This window comes from Pecten maximus, chromosome 5, assembly GCF_902652985.1.
Source record: "Pecten maximus chromosome 5, xPecMax1.1, whole genome shotgun sequence".
In the NCBI taxonomy this organism is placed as follows: Eukaryota; Metazoa; Mollusca; class Bivalvia; order Pectinida; family Pectinidae; genus Pecten; species Pecten maximus.
The window spans coordinates 29,702,796-29,720,122 of NC_047019.1; the positions used below are offsets into that span (position 1 = coordinate 29,702,796).

At 36.5% G+C, this 17,327-nt stretch overlaps 1 protein-coding gene across 2 annotated transcripts; it reads left to right on the forward strand.

The window, feature by feature from the left end:
* The first annotated feature begins 1,295 nt into the window (after positions 1 to 1,295).
* LOC117327755 (sulfotransferase 1A1-like) lies at positions 1,296 to 17,057 on the forward strand. 2 transcript variants are annotated; one of them, XM_033884885.1, is made up of 6 exons: positions 1,296 to 1,401; positions 10,017 to 10,222; positions 11,125 to 11,436; positions 11,795 to 11,898; positions 12,494 to 12,680; positions 13,112 to 17,057. In XM_033884885.1, the coding sequence occupies exons 2-6, from the start codon at positions 10,042 to 10,044 to the stop codon at positions 13,219 to 13,221; spliced, it is 894 nt and encodes a 297-aa protein (XP_033740776.1). In that variant the 5' UTR covers positions 1,296 to 1,401; positions 10,017 to 10,041; the 3' UTR covers positions 13,222 to 17,057. The 2 variants fall into 2 exon arrangements, with proteins under 2 accessions (XP_033740776.1, XP_033740777.1); XM_033884886.1 differs by lacking the exon at positions 1,296 to 1,401 and adding an exon at positions 7,151 to 7,191.
* Positions 17,058 to 17,327: the final 270 nt, after the last annotated feature.

Genomic DNA, 17,327 nt, shown 5'->3' on the forward strand with positions numbered 1-17,327 from the left:
TCAGCATCGCAATAAAATTTTATTTATATCAAACTGTCGTCTGCTATCAAGATACAGACGACATCAATCCAACGCCTGAATAGACTACCAATTTACTCATTCAGTTATTAATTAGATAGACAAGTCAGATAAACAAATTAAATAGCATTTTGTAGTTTTAATTCCATCATTTTTTGTCTCTGAGTATAATGGACGAAATTATAAACCATTAGCTACCTTAATATTAGTACATAAACCTCAAACCCCTCCAAAGTTTGTTCAAATACTTTTACATTGTAAAAGTATAAAGATAAACTAACACAACCCTGGTCTATCTAATTGATACAGACAACATATTTTATTTCTCATTTTCCACACAAGTGATATTGAAGTTGAATGTATATAAACCAATGTAATATGGCAAATTCCAATCAACATTACGAACATCCATAAAGGGCCTGATACAGGAACGATATAACTAAGCACATGTATTAATCTGATCTGCCTCAAGCAATGAGGTATGCTAAATACATGTAATAATAATCAAGAACGTATTTTTTGTAGTAAAATGACGGCATGTAGCTATCCGTCAAACAGAAGATGGGAAATTCCTAATGACCTCATAACAAAGCTACCAAAACCCAGAACCTGCTGTCAAATAAAATGTTCCTAACGTTATGTAGAATGCAAAACAAACTTTTAATAACGCACAGCTTCCATCCTAAGTTTGATCAGTCCAGTGTACTGTATCTGTTCATCCTTACTTTATTCAGCTCAGTATATCATTCCAGTGGTCATTTTGATAAGAAAATGGTGTGTGGGGGCTATGAACAAAATATACGGGGAAAAAAACAACACATTTAAATAACCAATATTAAATTAAGACCAATTATGCATCTTCTTTATCGAAAACACACACTTATGTCAGGTTAAGTGACAACAAAGGTACCCCTCAATCAATTATCACTACAAACGTCTGGAGAAATTCATGATGAGTGTCACATGTGGTGAATTCTAGCCCTTCCAGATAACCTGTACGCATTTTGGCGTAGGGAAAAGGGGTAACCTATGGGAACGTTACTCCCAAAAGTTATCCATGTTCGTAAAGGTAACATTTACGAGTGCAGATTCATTTTTGTTTAGTGACGCTCCCTCTACCTATTTCAGTCATTGCTTACTTAAATCAAATCACGTATGGATGGACCCATGATATATAACATTATTGCATGCATAAAGATAATCAGCTGACTTTAATATATTTTCCGTGTCTTGTCCGTGCTCAGAATCCTATTACTTTGGTTTCTCTCCTCTCTGTTGTTCTGATGTTTAATTGTGTAGTTGTGGACATCGGTTGTGAGTAGTCATTACCACATTATCCTACTATATACGTCAGCACGGTATCATATCTACGACTTTAATGTGGTAAGTCCTCGTATAGTATGTTAACGCTTACACTTTTCTGTCATGATCAACATCTAAACAATTATCATATTATGACAGAAGGTAAACATCTAAATTAAGGTATACCAATATAAAAATGACGAAAGACTTAACTAAAATTTACATTGACTATGACACAGTTATTAAATACGTAATTAGATTATTTTTGGACGATGTCTGCATACTTTCTAGGTGATAGCCTTACAGTTTTTGGAAATTGTAACTGTGAATTGCGATTAAACTGCTACAAATCGAATGTGAGTAAAACCGATATCGGTCCCCATAAACCACAATATACCACTAAAGGAAGTTTCTGACCATCATTCTAAATTATTATCAAACAAGACCAGGCGTAAACTAGGTCACTGTAACCTTAATATTTTATTGTTTATCCTTTCGTTTGGAAACAATGTTTTAAGTCAAATACTTCTTCAGCAGAAAAGCAAAAAACTATCATTTTGAGGCAAACATTTGCTTGAACACCGCCTCAGTAAATCCCTAATACTCAATGGACAAAATGTGATATTTTAAATAATATATCATTAAGTAATAGATATAAAATTTCAATGTGACGTTCAACAACACGATCTGATTTCAAAAGAAAGAAGAAGAAAAAAAAACCTTGTTTCCTAGTGGGATATGTAGTCGGACGCGTCCGATCCTGTTGATATACCTAGTGTTTCCGTTATCACTACCCTAGTTCTGTGGTTGTTGATATACCTAGTGTTTCCGTTATCACTACCCTAGTTCTGTGGTTGTTGATATACCTAGTGTTTCCGTTATCACTACCCTAATTCTGTGGTTGTTGATATACCTAGTGGTTTGGTTGTCACAACCCTAGTTCTGTGGTTGTTGATATACCTAGTGTTTCCGTTATCACTACCCTAGTTCTGTGGTTGTTGATATACCTAGTGGTTTGGTTGTCACTACCCTAGTTCTGTGGTTGTTGATATACCTGGTGGTTCCGTTATCACTACCCTAGTTCTGTGGTTGTTGATATACCTGGTGGTTCCGTTATCACTACCCTAGTTCTGTGGTTGTTGATATACCTGGTGGTTTGGTTGTCACTACCCTAGTTCTGTGGTTGTTGATATACCTAGTGGTTTGGTTGTCACTACCCTAGTTCTGTGGTTATTGATATACCTAGTGGTTTGGTTGTCACTACCCTAGTTCTGTGGTTGTTGATATACCTAGTGGTTCTGTTATCACTACCCTAGTTCTGTGGTTGTTGATATACCTAGTGGTTTGGTTGTCACTACCCTGGTTCTGTGGATGTTGATATACCTGGTGGTTCCGTTGTCACAACCCTAGTTCTGTGGTTGTTGATATACCTAGTGGTTTGGTTGTCACAACCCTAGTTCTGTGGTTGTTGATATGCCTAGTGGTTTGGCTATCACTACCCTAGTTCTGTGGTTGTTGATATACCTAGTGGTTTGGTTGTCACTACCCTAGTTCTGTGGATGTTGATATACCTAGTGGTTCCGTTATCACTACCCTAGTTCTGTGGTTGGTGATATACCTAGTGGTTTGGTTGTCATTACCCTAGTTCTGTGGTTGTTGATATACCTAGTGGTTTGGTTGTCACTACCCTAGTTCTGTGGTTGTCTACATACCTAGTGGTTTCGTTGTCACTACCCTAGTTCTGTGGTTGTCTATATACCTAGTGGTTTGGTAGTCACAACCCTAGTTCTGTGGTTGTTAATATACCTAGTGGTTTGGTTGACACTACCCTAGTTCTGTGGTTGTTGATATACCTAGTGGTTTGGTTATCACTACCCTAGTTCTGTGGTTGTTGATATACCTAGTGGTTTGGTTGTCACAACCCTAGTTCTGTGGTTGTTGATATACCTAGTGGTTTGGTTGTCACTACCCTAGTTCTGTGGTTGTTGATATACCTAGTGGTTCTGTTATCACTACCCTAGTTCTGTGGTTGTTGATATACCTAGTGGTTTGGTTGTCACTACCCTAGTTCTGTGGATGTTGATATACCTAGTGGTTCCGTTATCACTACCCTAGTTCTGTGGTTGGTGATATACCTAGTGGTTTGGTTGTCACTACCCTAGTTCTGTGGTTGTTGATATACCTAGTGGTTTGGTTGTCACTACCCTAGTTCTGTGGTTGTTGATATACCTAGTGGTTTGGTTGTCACTATCCTAGTTCTGTGGTTGTTGATATACCTAGTGGTTTGGTTGTCACTACCCTAGTTCTGTGGTTGTTGATATACCTAGTGGTTTGGTTGTCACTACCCTAGTTCTGTGGTTGTTGATATACCTAGTGGTTTGGTTGTCACTACCCCAGTTCTGTGGTTGTTGATATACCTAGTGGTTTGGTTGTCACTACCCTAGTTCTGTGGTTGTTGATATACCTAGTGGTTTGGTTGTCACTACCCTAGTTCTGAGGTTGTTGATATACCGGTTGATTTCGTTGTCACTACCCTAGTTCTGTGGTTGTTGATATACCTAGTGGTTTGGTTGTCACTACCCTAGTTCTGTGGTTGTATATATACCTAGTGGTTTGATAGTCACTACCCTAGTTATGTGGATGTTGATATACCTAGTGGTTTGGTAGTCACTACCCTAGTTATGTGGATGTTGATATACCTAGTGGTTTGGTTGTCACAACCCTAGTTCTGTGGTTGTTGATATACCTGGTGGTTCTGTTATCACTACCCTAGTTCTGTGGTTGTTGATATACCTGGTGGTTCTGTTATCACTACCCTAGTTCTGTGGTTGTTGATATACCTAGTGTTTCCGTTATCACTACCCCAGTTCTGTGGTTGTTGATATACCTAGTGGTTTGGTTGTCACTACCCTAGTTCTGTGGTTGTCTATATACCTAGTGGTTTCGTTGTCACTACCCTAGTTCTGTGGTTGTCTATATACCTAGTGGTTTCGTTGTCACTACCCTAGTTCTGTGGTTGTCTATATACCTAGTGGTTTCGTTGTCACTACCCTAGTTCTGTGGTTGTCTATATACCTAGTGGTTTCGTTGTCACTACCCTAGTTCTGTGGTTGTCTATATACCTAGTAGTTTCGTTGTCACTACCCTAGTTCTGTGGTTGTCTATATACCAGTGGTTTCGTTGTCACTACCCTAGTTCTGTGGTTGGTGATATACCTAGTGGTTTGGTTATCACTACCCTAGTTCTGTGGTTGTAGATATACCTAGTTGTTTGGTAGTCACAACCCTAGTTCTGTGGTTGTTGATATACCTTGTGGTTCTGTTATCACTACCCTAGTTCTGTGGTTGTTGATATACCTGGTGGTTTGGTTGTCACTACCCTAGTTCTGTGGATGTTGATATACCTAGTGGTTCCGTTATCACTACCCTAGTTCTGTGGTTGGTGATATACCTAGTGGTTTGGTTGTCATTACCCTAGTTCTGTGGTTGTTGATATACCTAGTGGTTTGGTTGTCACTACCCTAGTTCTGTGGTTGTCTACATACCTAGTGGTTTCGTTGTCACTACCCTAGTTCTGTGGTTGTCTATATACCTAGTGGTTTGGTAGTCACAACCCTAGTTCTGTGGTTGTTAATATACCTAGTGGTTTGGTTGACACTACCCTAGTTCTGTGGTTGTTGATATACCTAGTGGTTTGGTTATCACTACCCTAGTTCTGTGGTTGTTGATATACCTAGTGGTTTGGTTGTCACAACCCTAGTTCTGTGGTTGTTGATATACCTAGTGGTTTGGTTGTCACTACCCTAGTTCTGTGGTTGTTGATATACCTAGTGGTTCTGTTATCACTACCCTAGTTCTGTGGTTGTTGATATACCTAGTGGTTTGGTTGTCACTACCCTAGTTCTGTGGATGTTGATATACCTAGTGGTTCCGTTATCACTACCCTAGTTCTGTGGTTGGTGATATACCTAGTGGTTTGGTTGTCATTACCCTAGTTCTGTGGTTGTTGATATACCTAGTGGTTTGGTTGTCACTACCCTAGTTCTGTGGTTGTTGATATACCTAGTGGTTTGGTTGTCACTATCCTAGTTCTGTGGTTGTTGATATACCTAGTGGTTTGGTTGTCACTACCCTAGTTCTGTGGTTGTTGATATACCTAGTGGTTTGGTTGTCACTACCCTAGTTCTGTGGTTGTTGATATACCTAGTGGTTTGGTTGTCACTACCCCAGTTCTGTGGTTGTTGATATACCTAGTGGTTTGGTTGTCACTACCCTAGTTCTGTGGTTGTTGATATACCTAGTGGTTTAGTTGTCACTACCCTAGTTCTGAGGTTGTTGATATACCGGTTGGTTTCGTTGTCACTACCCTAGTTCTGTGGTTGTTGATATACCTAGTGGTTTGGTTGTCACTACCCTAGTTCTGTGTATGTTGATATACCTAGTGGTTTGATAGTCACTACCCTAGTTCTGTGGATGTTGATATACCTAGTGGTTTGGTAGTCACTACCCTAGTTCTGTGGATGTTGATATACCTAGTGGTTTGGTTGTCACAACCCTAGTTCTGTGGTTGTTGATATACCTGGTGGTTCTGTTATCACTACCCTAGTTCTGTGGTTGTTGATATACCTGGTGGTTCTGTTATCACTACCCTAGTTCTGTGGTTGTTGATATACCTAGTGTTTCCGTTATCACTACCCCAGTTCTGTGGTTGTTGATATACCTAGTGGTTTGGTTGTCACTACCCTAGTTCTGTGGTTGTCTATATACCTAGTGGTTTGGTTGTCACTACCCTAGTTCTGTGGTTGTCTATATACCTAGTGGTTTCGTTGTCACTACCCTAGTTCTGTGGTTGTCTATATACCTAGTGGTTTCGTTGTCACTACCCTAGTTCTGTGGTTGTCTATATACCTAGTGGTTTCGTTGTCACTACCCTAGTTCTGTGGTTGTCTATATACCTAGTAGTTTCGTTGTCACTACCCTAGTTCTGTGGTTGTCTATATATACCAGTGGTTTCGTTGTCACTACCCTAGTTCTGTGGTTGGTGATATACCTAGTGGTTTGGTTATCACTACCCTAGTTCTGTGGTTGTAGATATACCTAGTTGTTTGGTAGTCACAACCCTAGTTCTGTGGTTGTTGATATACCTTGTGGTTCTGTTATCACTACCCTAGTTCTGTGGTTGTTGATATACCTGGTGGTTTTGTTGTCACTACCCTAGTTCTGTGGTTGTTGATATACCTAGTGGTTTGGTTGTCACTACCCTAGTTCTGTGGTTGTTGATATACCTGGTGGTTTGTTAGTCACAACCCCAGTTCTGTGGTTGTTGATATACCTAGTGGTTTCGTTGTCATTACCCTTTTTCTCCTTTTAACGATGTGACTTTATATGGTTTGGGCCTAGTTGTTTTTTATTACAGGTGTCGTCAATGGATCAGAAGACGCTATCTCTCCGAAACAGCTGGTCTCATTGTCATTGGTTGTTTTTAATAATGATAATTAAATGTAAATTTTCTTATCGTATTTTGCTTTCTTTTGATCGATTTTGAGTTAGAATTACGATTTCCTTATTATGTTGGTATTCCCTGTTGTTAATGAAGGCTTAAATTTTAAAATATCAATCGTGAATATGCATTCCTTAGAACAGTATAATATATTAGCGTTTAAACTTTTTAAAGTTTAGTTCCAGGCGGTACATATTATTGCCTTTGAAGTATTTTAAACATAAATTGGGAATAGACCCTTTTCACACAGTACGTTTTGTTACCTCCCCTTGGTAGAACTCTTTTGCGTTTCGATCGAAAACGAGGCGGCCGGTGTTGAATTGTTTGAATGACAAAGATCGAGTCGAAGATTCGCTGTACCGGCTTTGGCAGGTAAGAGTATTTCCGTGAAGAATACCGCACAATTTGGACAAATAGAATAAATTCCTTATTAATTAATGCCAATCTGACTATGACCGGTTAGCGTAATAATTCAACAAACTTTTACACATTGAAGTAATTTAATGGAATTGACATAATTATCGCGATACTTATTTGGACAAAGTACAGTACAGTAAGAGGCCTTGTCATTAATTTTACGTTCATGTATATCAATAACAAATTATCTTGAAATATGACCTTGATATCACGGACACTACTGACCCTGTCATATCAGCTGGTCACCTCAGCCATGATGCTCTTTGTAACCAACAAGGACATATTATTCCTAAGCTGTATGACGAGTGAGATTTCGATAGCTTACACTGTTATGCGTTGACATTCCTCAACTTATCTAAATTATGACCTATCCAGAGCTCGTGTAACTAATTCGCTGGTATCTATGTGTGAAAATGAGCCGTTAGATGTACCCTGTATATCTTATTAGTTTGACTGTTATCAAACTAATCCTCGAGACTACTACTGAATTCATCAGAGATACACATACATTCGAAACATGAAAAAAATCATGCTTACATATCTATTACGTTGCATAAACATGCATCTCCCTTCTTTTAGATAAGGAAGGTTAGATGGAATTATAATAAGGCCACAGTAATAAATGGATGAATTACGTAACAAGGGTTTTACTACCCAAGTGCTTCAACCTACGGAGCAGAATACTTCAATGATCGGTATTTTTAAAGACGAACGAAAGGACACAGCGGGTGCCTTAAATAGAACAGAAAATATTTATTTTTCAGAAAATGTGTTTTCGTTTACTTACCGGTAGGTGATAGACTCTATATAATTTTGTCTGTCCAAGCTCACATACCACCGTATTTTCGATACAAAATAACCCCTGCCATGTTCATATTTTACAGTTGTTTCATGCCTCATCAGTCAACAGTCAAGACTGTTTTCACGAGGTGTTGGTACTGACCATGTGAACTGTTTCCCAGAGGCCGAAGGCCGAGGGAAACAGTTCACCTGGTCAGTACCAACACCGAGTGGAAACTGTTTTGACTGTTGACTGATGACGCATGAAGCAACTGTTTTGTTATCTGACCATTGAGGTGAATACATTACTACAAAAAAAACCCAGTCTTAAATTCAAAATTTAATAACTCACAGAACCCTTGATGATATTCCTAGGTATTAGCTGAGTCTCTGTTCTCTATGAGATTTAAAAGCTCGTCATCGTTTATGTCTTCAAACCTAGAAGTCATGTTTACAGTCGACCGATGTTTACATAGTCTCGCATTCCCCAGACTCTCGTCCTCGCTCGAGACTGCCTCAAACGAGATTCTCGAGCGAGGACGAGAGTCTGGGGAATGCGAGACTAATGTTTAAAAACTTGTCGACGACAAGTAGTGTAGTCACTGTCATCTGTACGCTTGTAATTAGACGCGTTCGATTGGGCAGCGCGTGATCGGGTAACAGTTCATGGGTATTACTCACGGTAAATCATGTGACCGGGCAACAGTCCATGGGTAGCATGTTTTATAGGAAAACAGTCAAATTTGGTTAATATCCATTTATATAGTGAGTCAGATAACAAAATGACATATGATAAGCTATGAGAGATTAAAATAAAAAAAATAATTACCGAGAGACTACACTTTAATGACATATGACGTCCAAGATACTTATGGATGATGCCTTAACTCCAAAAGAATCCTTATAAGAATCTTTTTAGTTGTTGGCTTGAGTAGTTGTTCATCTTAGCATTTATCCAAACGTCTTACTTCACAATCTTTGGTACAACTAAATAGGACTGCAGTCGTATATGGCTACTTTTACTCCAGAGGTAGAATTAATGGAATGCGGATGTTGAAGAACTCCAAAATGCATTTCATTTACTTTCAACATCCGCTCATAAAAATCGTTCGTCTATCAAAACGTTCGATTTCGTCTATCTTTACACTACCATCCCCAGTCCAATCTTTTGATATGAGCTTTCTATTCCAAAAAAAAAACAACAAAAAAACGCGAACGGCGTTTTAAGTATATAGTTGTGAGATATACGGGAGCGTGTATAAATGACACGCGTCCATAAAAAATGCACCGAATATCAAATCGCGATATAATGATTGGAAATATTATCGACATCTTTGTATACTTTGGTGACAAGATCTTCAAACACACTATTGATTTTGTGATCATACGAGGCTGCTTATATTGAAGAACTTATCTGAACAGATAATAGTGACCTAGCAAATTTTACCTCTATATATATGTATGCACTCTTCAATAACACCACATGTGTTTGTTAACCAATCTTGCATTGGAAACATTGACCTTTGAACTTGTGTATGAAAAACACATGTTAACGCGCGCACACACGTTTTTTGTTCTACGCAGAAAAAAAGTTAATATTAAAAGAAAAATCTGAATAATATCGCTGAATGTTTGTGTTGTATTTGAATATTGCACAAGTAAAAACAGAGCTATTTGTCGACGCGTAAGAAAGTTTCAACTTGAAGTGAAGAGTCATCATTGGCTGTTCTAACTGTTGAAATTCCTCCCGCCAGTAACGAATATAAAGGGATTCCGATGTGAATTACAAATGAGGATAGGTTTACATTAAAAGAGAAATCCAATCCTTATATTAACAATGTGTTATCTTTACGTAATAACAAACCTTTATTGACCATATCGATCGGATAAACCATGTAGAACATGAAATCAATGACACCACTGACTCTTATTCACAGTAATTTACTTAAAAACTATTTGTGTTTAAAACACCATTGTAACGTATTTATTTTAATTTTCAGATTACTTTGTACTTGAATAACACCTATGGATGTAATCGAGACGGTAGAGATTAAAGATGAGCATGGTAGCACCATCAATTATTCACTCTATAAGGGTCACGTGTATCCTCCTCATGTTTCGTCTAACATCCGGGACTTAGTAGCCAACACTGCACAGTTAAAATGTCGGCAGGACGATGTGCTGCTGTATACTTATCCTAAATCCGGTATGAACCTGTGATGTTTTATGTTAGTACGAGGGCTGATTGATAAGTTGTGAGCCTCGTATTGAAGGATTTGAATTATGCCGGACATATTGTATTACTTTTCAACATAATCCCCTTCAGTATCTATGTACTTAACAGTGGTGTTTAATGGCCACTTTTAAAGAACCCCTTTTCTTGGCCGTTCAGAAAGTCATCCACTGCAAGTTAGGGTTTGGTAGGGGTGCCTGAAATAGCTGGATGCTCAATCAATTTAAACCCTAACCCTAACAGATGTTGTCCATTTTGCGAATGCCGATTGTCTTGTTTACTTTAGAGTGCTACCTCGTCGATATAAACTAACAAAGTGAGATCAGTCATTGGGTACACGGCCCTTTACAGTCAGAGAACTAAGTAGGACTTTTAAAAAACATCCTTGAATACCTCCTTCAATACGAGACTCACAACTTATCAATCAGCCCTCGTACTTGATATAATTCGGGATAAACCTGTGATAGTTTAAGTTCACACTTGCTTTACCTGCCAGGAAAGAAGATCGAAGTATGAGTGAAAATCCTTATAGACCCTGTCTTATACCTAAATAGCATAAATGGGATGTTAACTAGTTGTTCCACATATTTTCCTACTTTTGGTTTTGTTAATTGGACAAAAGCTGTCATACGGCGCCGGGATAGTATTTAATTATATTATAATCACGTGGATGCATTATTCATTCTGTTAAGCTAGACTATTGTTTGTTATGTTAAATATCACGGCACCGTGGAAAATGTGGTATTTCTATTCTCTTCAAATATTTAATTACCATACTCATGCAACAATTGTTTAATTTCCAACATGAACGTTGATACATGTATATGATCTACAATATTAACTGTCTCCATTTCACGACTATATGCTGTTCCCAGGGACACACTGGATGTACAACATACTACACATGTTCCTGACCGGGAAAATCACATATGCCGGCACACCTGCATATCTGGAATTCCACAATATTGACGTAATAAACAGTATGGCATCTCCGAGACTCTTTGCAACCCATCTAGAAGTGGACTTATTTCCGGAAGACATAAAAAATGGTATAGGCAGGGTTTTCAACATAATCCGGAATCCGAAAGACGTCGCTGTTTCTTACTACTGTTTTCTGACCGCTATGAAAAATGTTGGATTTACAGGAGATTTTACTGGCTTTCTACACTTCTATTTGAAGGAAGAATGTAGGTAAATAAATGACCATCCTAATACACCAGTCAGTTTATGATAGTATCATACAACAGATAATTATTCAATACATTCTTTGATATGTTGTGTCCTAAAACCTGTACAAATAGAATGTATGGTTGTTTCAGACTGCATGCATAGAAAATGTGAATATGTGATATATATATTCGCAAAGTAGCACTATATCGATATATATGTATATAAATGCATACCAATATCTACACGTTGGTAGACATTTTAACCCTATGTCGCGATTTCGTCACGTTTTTACCCCGAAATATGATATGTAATCTCCATGAATTGATATGACATGTTCATATGAGTGAGCTGGTGTTGTACTGGTTTACATTATAGTTTTCTTTGGAAATTGGTTTGCGTCCATCAAACAGTGGATAGATATTGAGAAGATGTATCCCAAGATGAAGACGATTACCCTTTACTACGAAGACCTAAAACGAGTAAGTCATCAGTGAATTGTACTCATGTACAACCATAATCCATAACGAAACATATGACACTCTTTTCTTCGTGAAATAGAAATAACGCGAAACTATTGCGTTATTACATGAAACTGTAGCGTTATATCTTGAAACTAACGCATTACAGTATATTATGAAAAAACTTGTTAGCTGGATAATGTTGTTTATTTTTTTTATTACATATCTAATCCTTGTGAGCCTAGTTAAATAAATGGATAACCATGGCAGTAGGTTGTTCCCTGGAGTTTGAGTGAAAATCCTTTACGCCAAACTTTGTCCAATGCCTTGAAAGTTCACAAAATACAACACGCGAATATGCTTTTGTGTCAATCGAAGAAGCAATGTTATGAAAAAAATTGCGTTGGAAACGTGGAATATTTACTTAATAATTTGCGTTCTTACGAAAAAAAAAAAACGGTATTAAATTCTTCTACGAAATTGATCCCCAAACCGGCTTTGGCACGTTTGTCTCAACAACAACAACAACAACAACAACAACAACAACAACAACAACAACAACAACAACAACAACATTTTTTCAATAGTTCAATCACATCACCTTTGCCTTTTGCAGAATACACTTCCAAACCTGGAAAGAGTTGTGCGATTTCTTGGAATTCCAAGAGATGATGAATTCTGCAAAAACGTAATGGCCAATACGGACTTCACTACAATGAAACAGAAGCACGAAGCAGAGTCAAAACGCATGGAGCAATTTAGGAATGTTGTCAAAGATGGAATTCTTCCCGTCTACAGGAAAGGTCAGTTTTATATCTGATTAAATCAGTTCTCAAATAATTACTTTTTAGGTGTAAAAATGATGCGATTATCTTAATGTGTGATATATATGATGGGTTAAAATGATGCACGGTTTCAAGGTGCGTCATATTTTAATGGATTCAACGTGTTGTTATGAAGTGTTGGCAGATGTTTACCTTGCTTTAACTTGTAATATAGATGTTTAGATATATGGCTTGTGTTATTGATTTTGATAGTAGCAGTGCATATACTTATTGATTATAAAGTTACCTATTAGTTAGCTTATATTGATTCTCTGTTCAGCGATAAATTATGTTTGGTTTTATGTTAGATATCGAATTCAATTTTGGTAAGATAGATAATGTGTATAACGTAAATTCAGTTGAATATGATCATGATTGTATGATTTATGATGTTCTGTTTATATTTACAGGTGACATAGGGGACTGGAAGCGGTGGTTTACGCCAGCACAAAGCGAACTGTTTGACCGTATTTATAAAGAACGACTAGCGGGATACAATGTAGAATTGGTGTTTGACTAAATCCACAAGGGCATGTGTCGAAAGACAATAAAACGCGAAATAAGATCTGTATCCTTCACATCGGCTTGCGTGAAATAAAATGATTCCTGACGAAGTTTTGACAGCACCTAAATATAATTAGATAGATAGCTAAATAGATAAATAAAACATAAATAAACAAGGTACACCATAATGACAACTGACCATTGTACCGTATGGTCAGGATGTATATGTATATAGCTCTGTTATGTATACATCCTAATGTTATCTAATACTGTACATGTTGCCATTCGTTATAATACGTATGAAAACAAGATGTGATACGTGTTAGATGATTAAAGTGTATAACATACTATAATCTTCGCAAATCGTTGACAGCAAATGATACTTGTTTTAATTACACATCACTGGATATATTACGTTAAACATTCGATTAGGACCAAGAGGCTCCATACCCAGAATAAAATCGTGAAAAGAATTGAATGTCTGGTCGACAGCGTCTGTACTGAGTTTGGTTACAGGATCTTATCAAATACTATTGACATACTAATGGGAACAAATTGTGCCCCTGTCTTGACCAACTTGTTGACTACACTGCCGATCAGATGTACCTTTGGAACTTGAAATCAAGAACAAAGTGCTGGACTCTTCGACATCAGTCGTTACATCGAAAGTAACAGCAGGGACAGCTATGATCTGATATTTATGATAAGCGTGACGATTTCAATTCCCATTTTTTCATATCTACAGTAACATCACTGCTTCCCCAACCGACGGTGTTTACATGACACGAATTGATTCAATGAATTAACTGTTACCATGGTGACGATATACATGACATTTATCGACTTCTGAGAGGATTTTAAAACATACAGGCTGCTGAAGAGCACGGAAAACGAAAAATCTCTATTTTGTTTGTATTTTGCCCTCGATTTTTTTTTTAAATTTTGAGTTAGAAATACGATTTCGCTGGAACGTCGGTATTCTTGTCTCCCATTCTATTCAGTTAACGTGGCTATATATTCTTTCACGTTTTCTTTCTTCTTTGCAAAAATGTACGCAATGATAAGAGGAGGATAAAAGAGTTATTCAATATGAAATATATCATAGTAATGACAATCAAGTCGTTTAACAGGACTATTTGAGGACCTAGTGTTAAATGTTATGCAAACTTTATCATGTTTCGTAAAAATTATAGTCACCTCTATCAAAACATTAGTTTTTTAACCTTAAATAAACATAAGTTAGTTAACAGTAAATAAACATTTGTTGTTTAACAGTAAATAAACATAAGTATGTTAACAGCGAATAAACATTAGTTAGCTAACATTAAATAAGCATAATTCATAGGTTTACAGTATCTTAACATTAGTTTGTTAACAGTATTTAAATATTCTTTAGTAAGTATAACAGTTAATAAATACAAGTAAGTTAACAGTAAATAAACATTAGTCAGTAAACAGGAAATACAGATGAGTTAGTAAACAGTATCTAAAAATAAGTTAAAAAACACTGAACAAAGGAACAAAGATGAGTTAATTAAAAGTAAATAAGCATCAGTGAGTTAACGTGAAATAAAAATGAGTTAGATAACAGTAAACAGACATTACTTAGTTCAGTAAAGAAACATTAGTGAGTTATCATTGAATAAAGATGAGTTAATCATCAGTAAATAAACATTATAAAGATGAGGTGTTAACAATGAATAAACATTAGTTAGTTAGCAGTATTTAAACATTAGTTATTTAGTAATAAATTATCAAAATTAGTTTGTTAACAGTATTGAAATATTCCTTAGTTAATATAAGATAAAGATTAGTTAGTTAATAGTAATAAGCAACAGTTAGTTTACATTATCTAGAATTAAGTTAATTGACAGTAAATAACCATTAGTTAGTAAACTTGAATAACGATGAGTTCATTTACATTGAAAACATGATTAGTTAACAGTAAATAAACACTAGTTAATAAACAGCATCTAAACATTAGTATGTTAACAGTAAATAAATATGAGTTAATTAAATGTATATAGACATAAGTTAGTTAACATTAAATAAAGATGAGATCATTCACAGTAAATCAACATTAGAAAGTTAAATGAGTCAACTAACCGTAAATAAATATTAGTTAACATTGAATAAAGATAAGTTAATTAACTGTAAATAGACATCAGGAAGTTAACAGTATCATTTACAGTTAATAAACATCACTTAGTTGACAGTAAATAAACATAAGTTTGTTATAATTAGATAAAGATGTGTGAATAAACAGTAAATTAACATTAGTTAGTTAGCTTTACGTAAGTGTGGTATTTGAGTTCTTTCACAGAAAAAACTAATACCATATCTGGATTCATTGGGTGGTTTATTTTCCCCTGCAGCAATATGAAAACACACATGAGACAATATTCAAAACGAAATCGCCTAATAATACATTTAATATGGACAATTTACATTGCAACGTACGATACTTTTAAAAGCTAGAAAACACTTTGCCAAATAACCGCACCCATAAGCACCGATGGAAAATCTACGATAAGTTATAGCATTCCCAATAAATATAAATTATGGAACATTACTATTTACCACGGACGGACACGGTATACGCCCTGCATCACGCCAATGCTTACGAAGTCGACAACAAACTAACGGTCGATATACCAGTTCAACCGAATCCAATTTTTTTCAATAAATTTAACTTTCAATGTGTACTGAATGTAACAGAAAGGAAGTCCCTGAAAATCGTTTCCAAGTTGAGACGATATACAATAGATATGGACACCAAAAACATCACGCACTTCGATTTCCCTGACCCCCTCAATATGGAGCTTCCAACCATCAACGCAAATTATAGATCCAAACCCTATTGTTATGTATACGGTGTCATATTCAACTGGAATGGTCAAGGTTTTAGCCACACTGGAATAGTGAAAAAGGACTTATGTGGAAAAACTGGGACAAAGATGTTTCAAATACCACATCATTTACCCGACAGAGGCGTGGTTTGTTCCTGCACCACAGGCAGTGGCGAAAGAAGAAGATGATGGCGTGTTGCTCCTTCTAGTTCTGGATGGTGACCGAGGGTTATCCTATCTTGGAATCGTGGATCCAAAGACAATGACACTGATCAACAAGGCATACCTGCCCACAATTATTCCTTTCAACTTCCATGGTCGCTTCTTTCCTGGTCTGTGGTAACTGGTGACGACTGTCACTTATATCTGAAAACTGACAAATGGCAAAGCATGATTTGTCATTTTGGTTGAAATTATTCAAGATTATATAGTTTATTTGTATGTATATATATCTACTCCAGATACCCATATGATTATTTTGTACATTTGACATACATGCATTAGAATAATAACTACACAATGTTTATGTGAAAGATAACAGAGATTCCTTCGGTGTCAGGGAAGACTACATGACCGACGTTGTGTTTTGTATCAAGCTGAAAATAAGACATTAGCAACATTAGTACATTCGTATATATAATGCGTCATGTCATTGGTCGGTCGGTTTCATCCCGCCGAAAGCTTCATCTTTTTGTTGTGTTCTTAATTGTTAAATGCACAAGGTACGTTATATTTATTGATGTTAATTATCAGATCTATTTTGATTTCAAAGTAATTTTTTTCATTTCGTCTGCTAGGATTTGCTTCGAGTAGCTCCGAGTAGAGCCCGACGTTCTAGAAGGATTTCCCCAAACATTCGTTGGGAAATCCCCAAGTCCCCAACTAAATTGCCCCAGCATTTTGGCCGACCAGTGGCTCTGACCAAATTATTTATGTAATTTGTGGAATACATATATATATAAATTTATTACTTGAATATAATAAACATAACCTAGCTATTTTATATCAATCGTTTGTTATTTATTTCGAACTTCGGATTGATCTTGGACGAGGAAACTTTGTTTACTTTGTCCATTGTTTACTTCCCTCCTTCCAGTGAGGTCTGTAACGAAGTCATTGTCTGCAGCGCTTCAGATCTAGTCTTTATGATCCCTATATAATGTAGAAATTGGTGGCAGCGATAGAAGCAATTTTCTAATTTAAAACAAATGTTGACTGACGGCTGGTGCTACATGTAACTTTTCTTTACCTGTTTGTCATATTTACAACAATT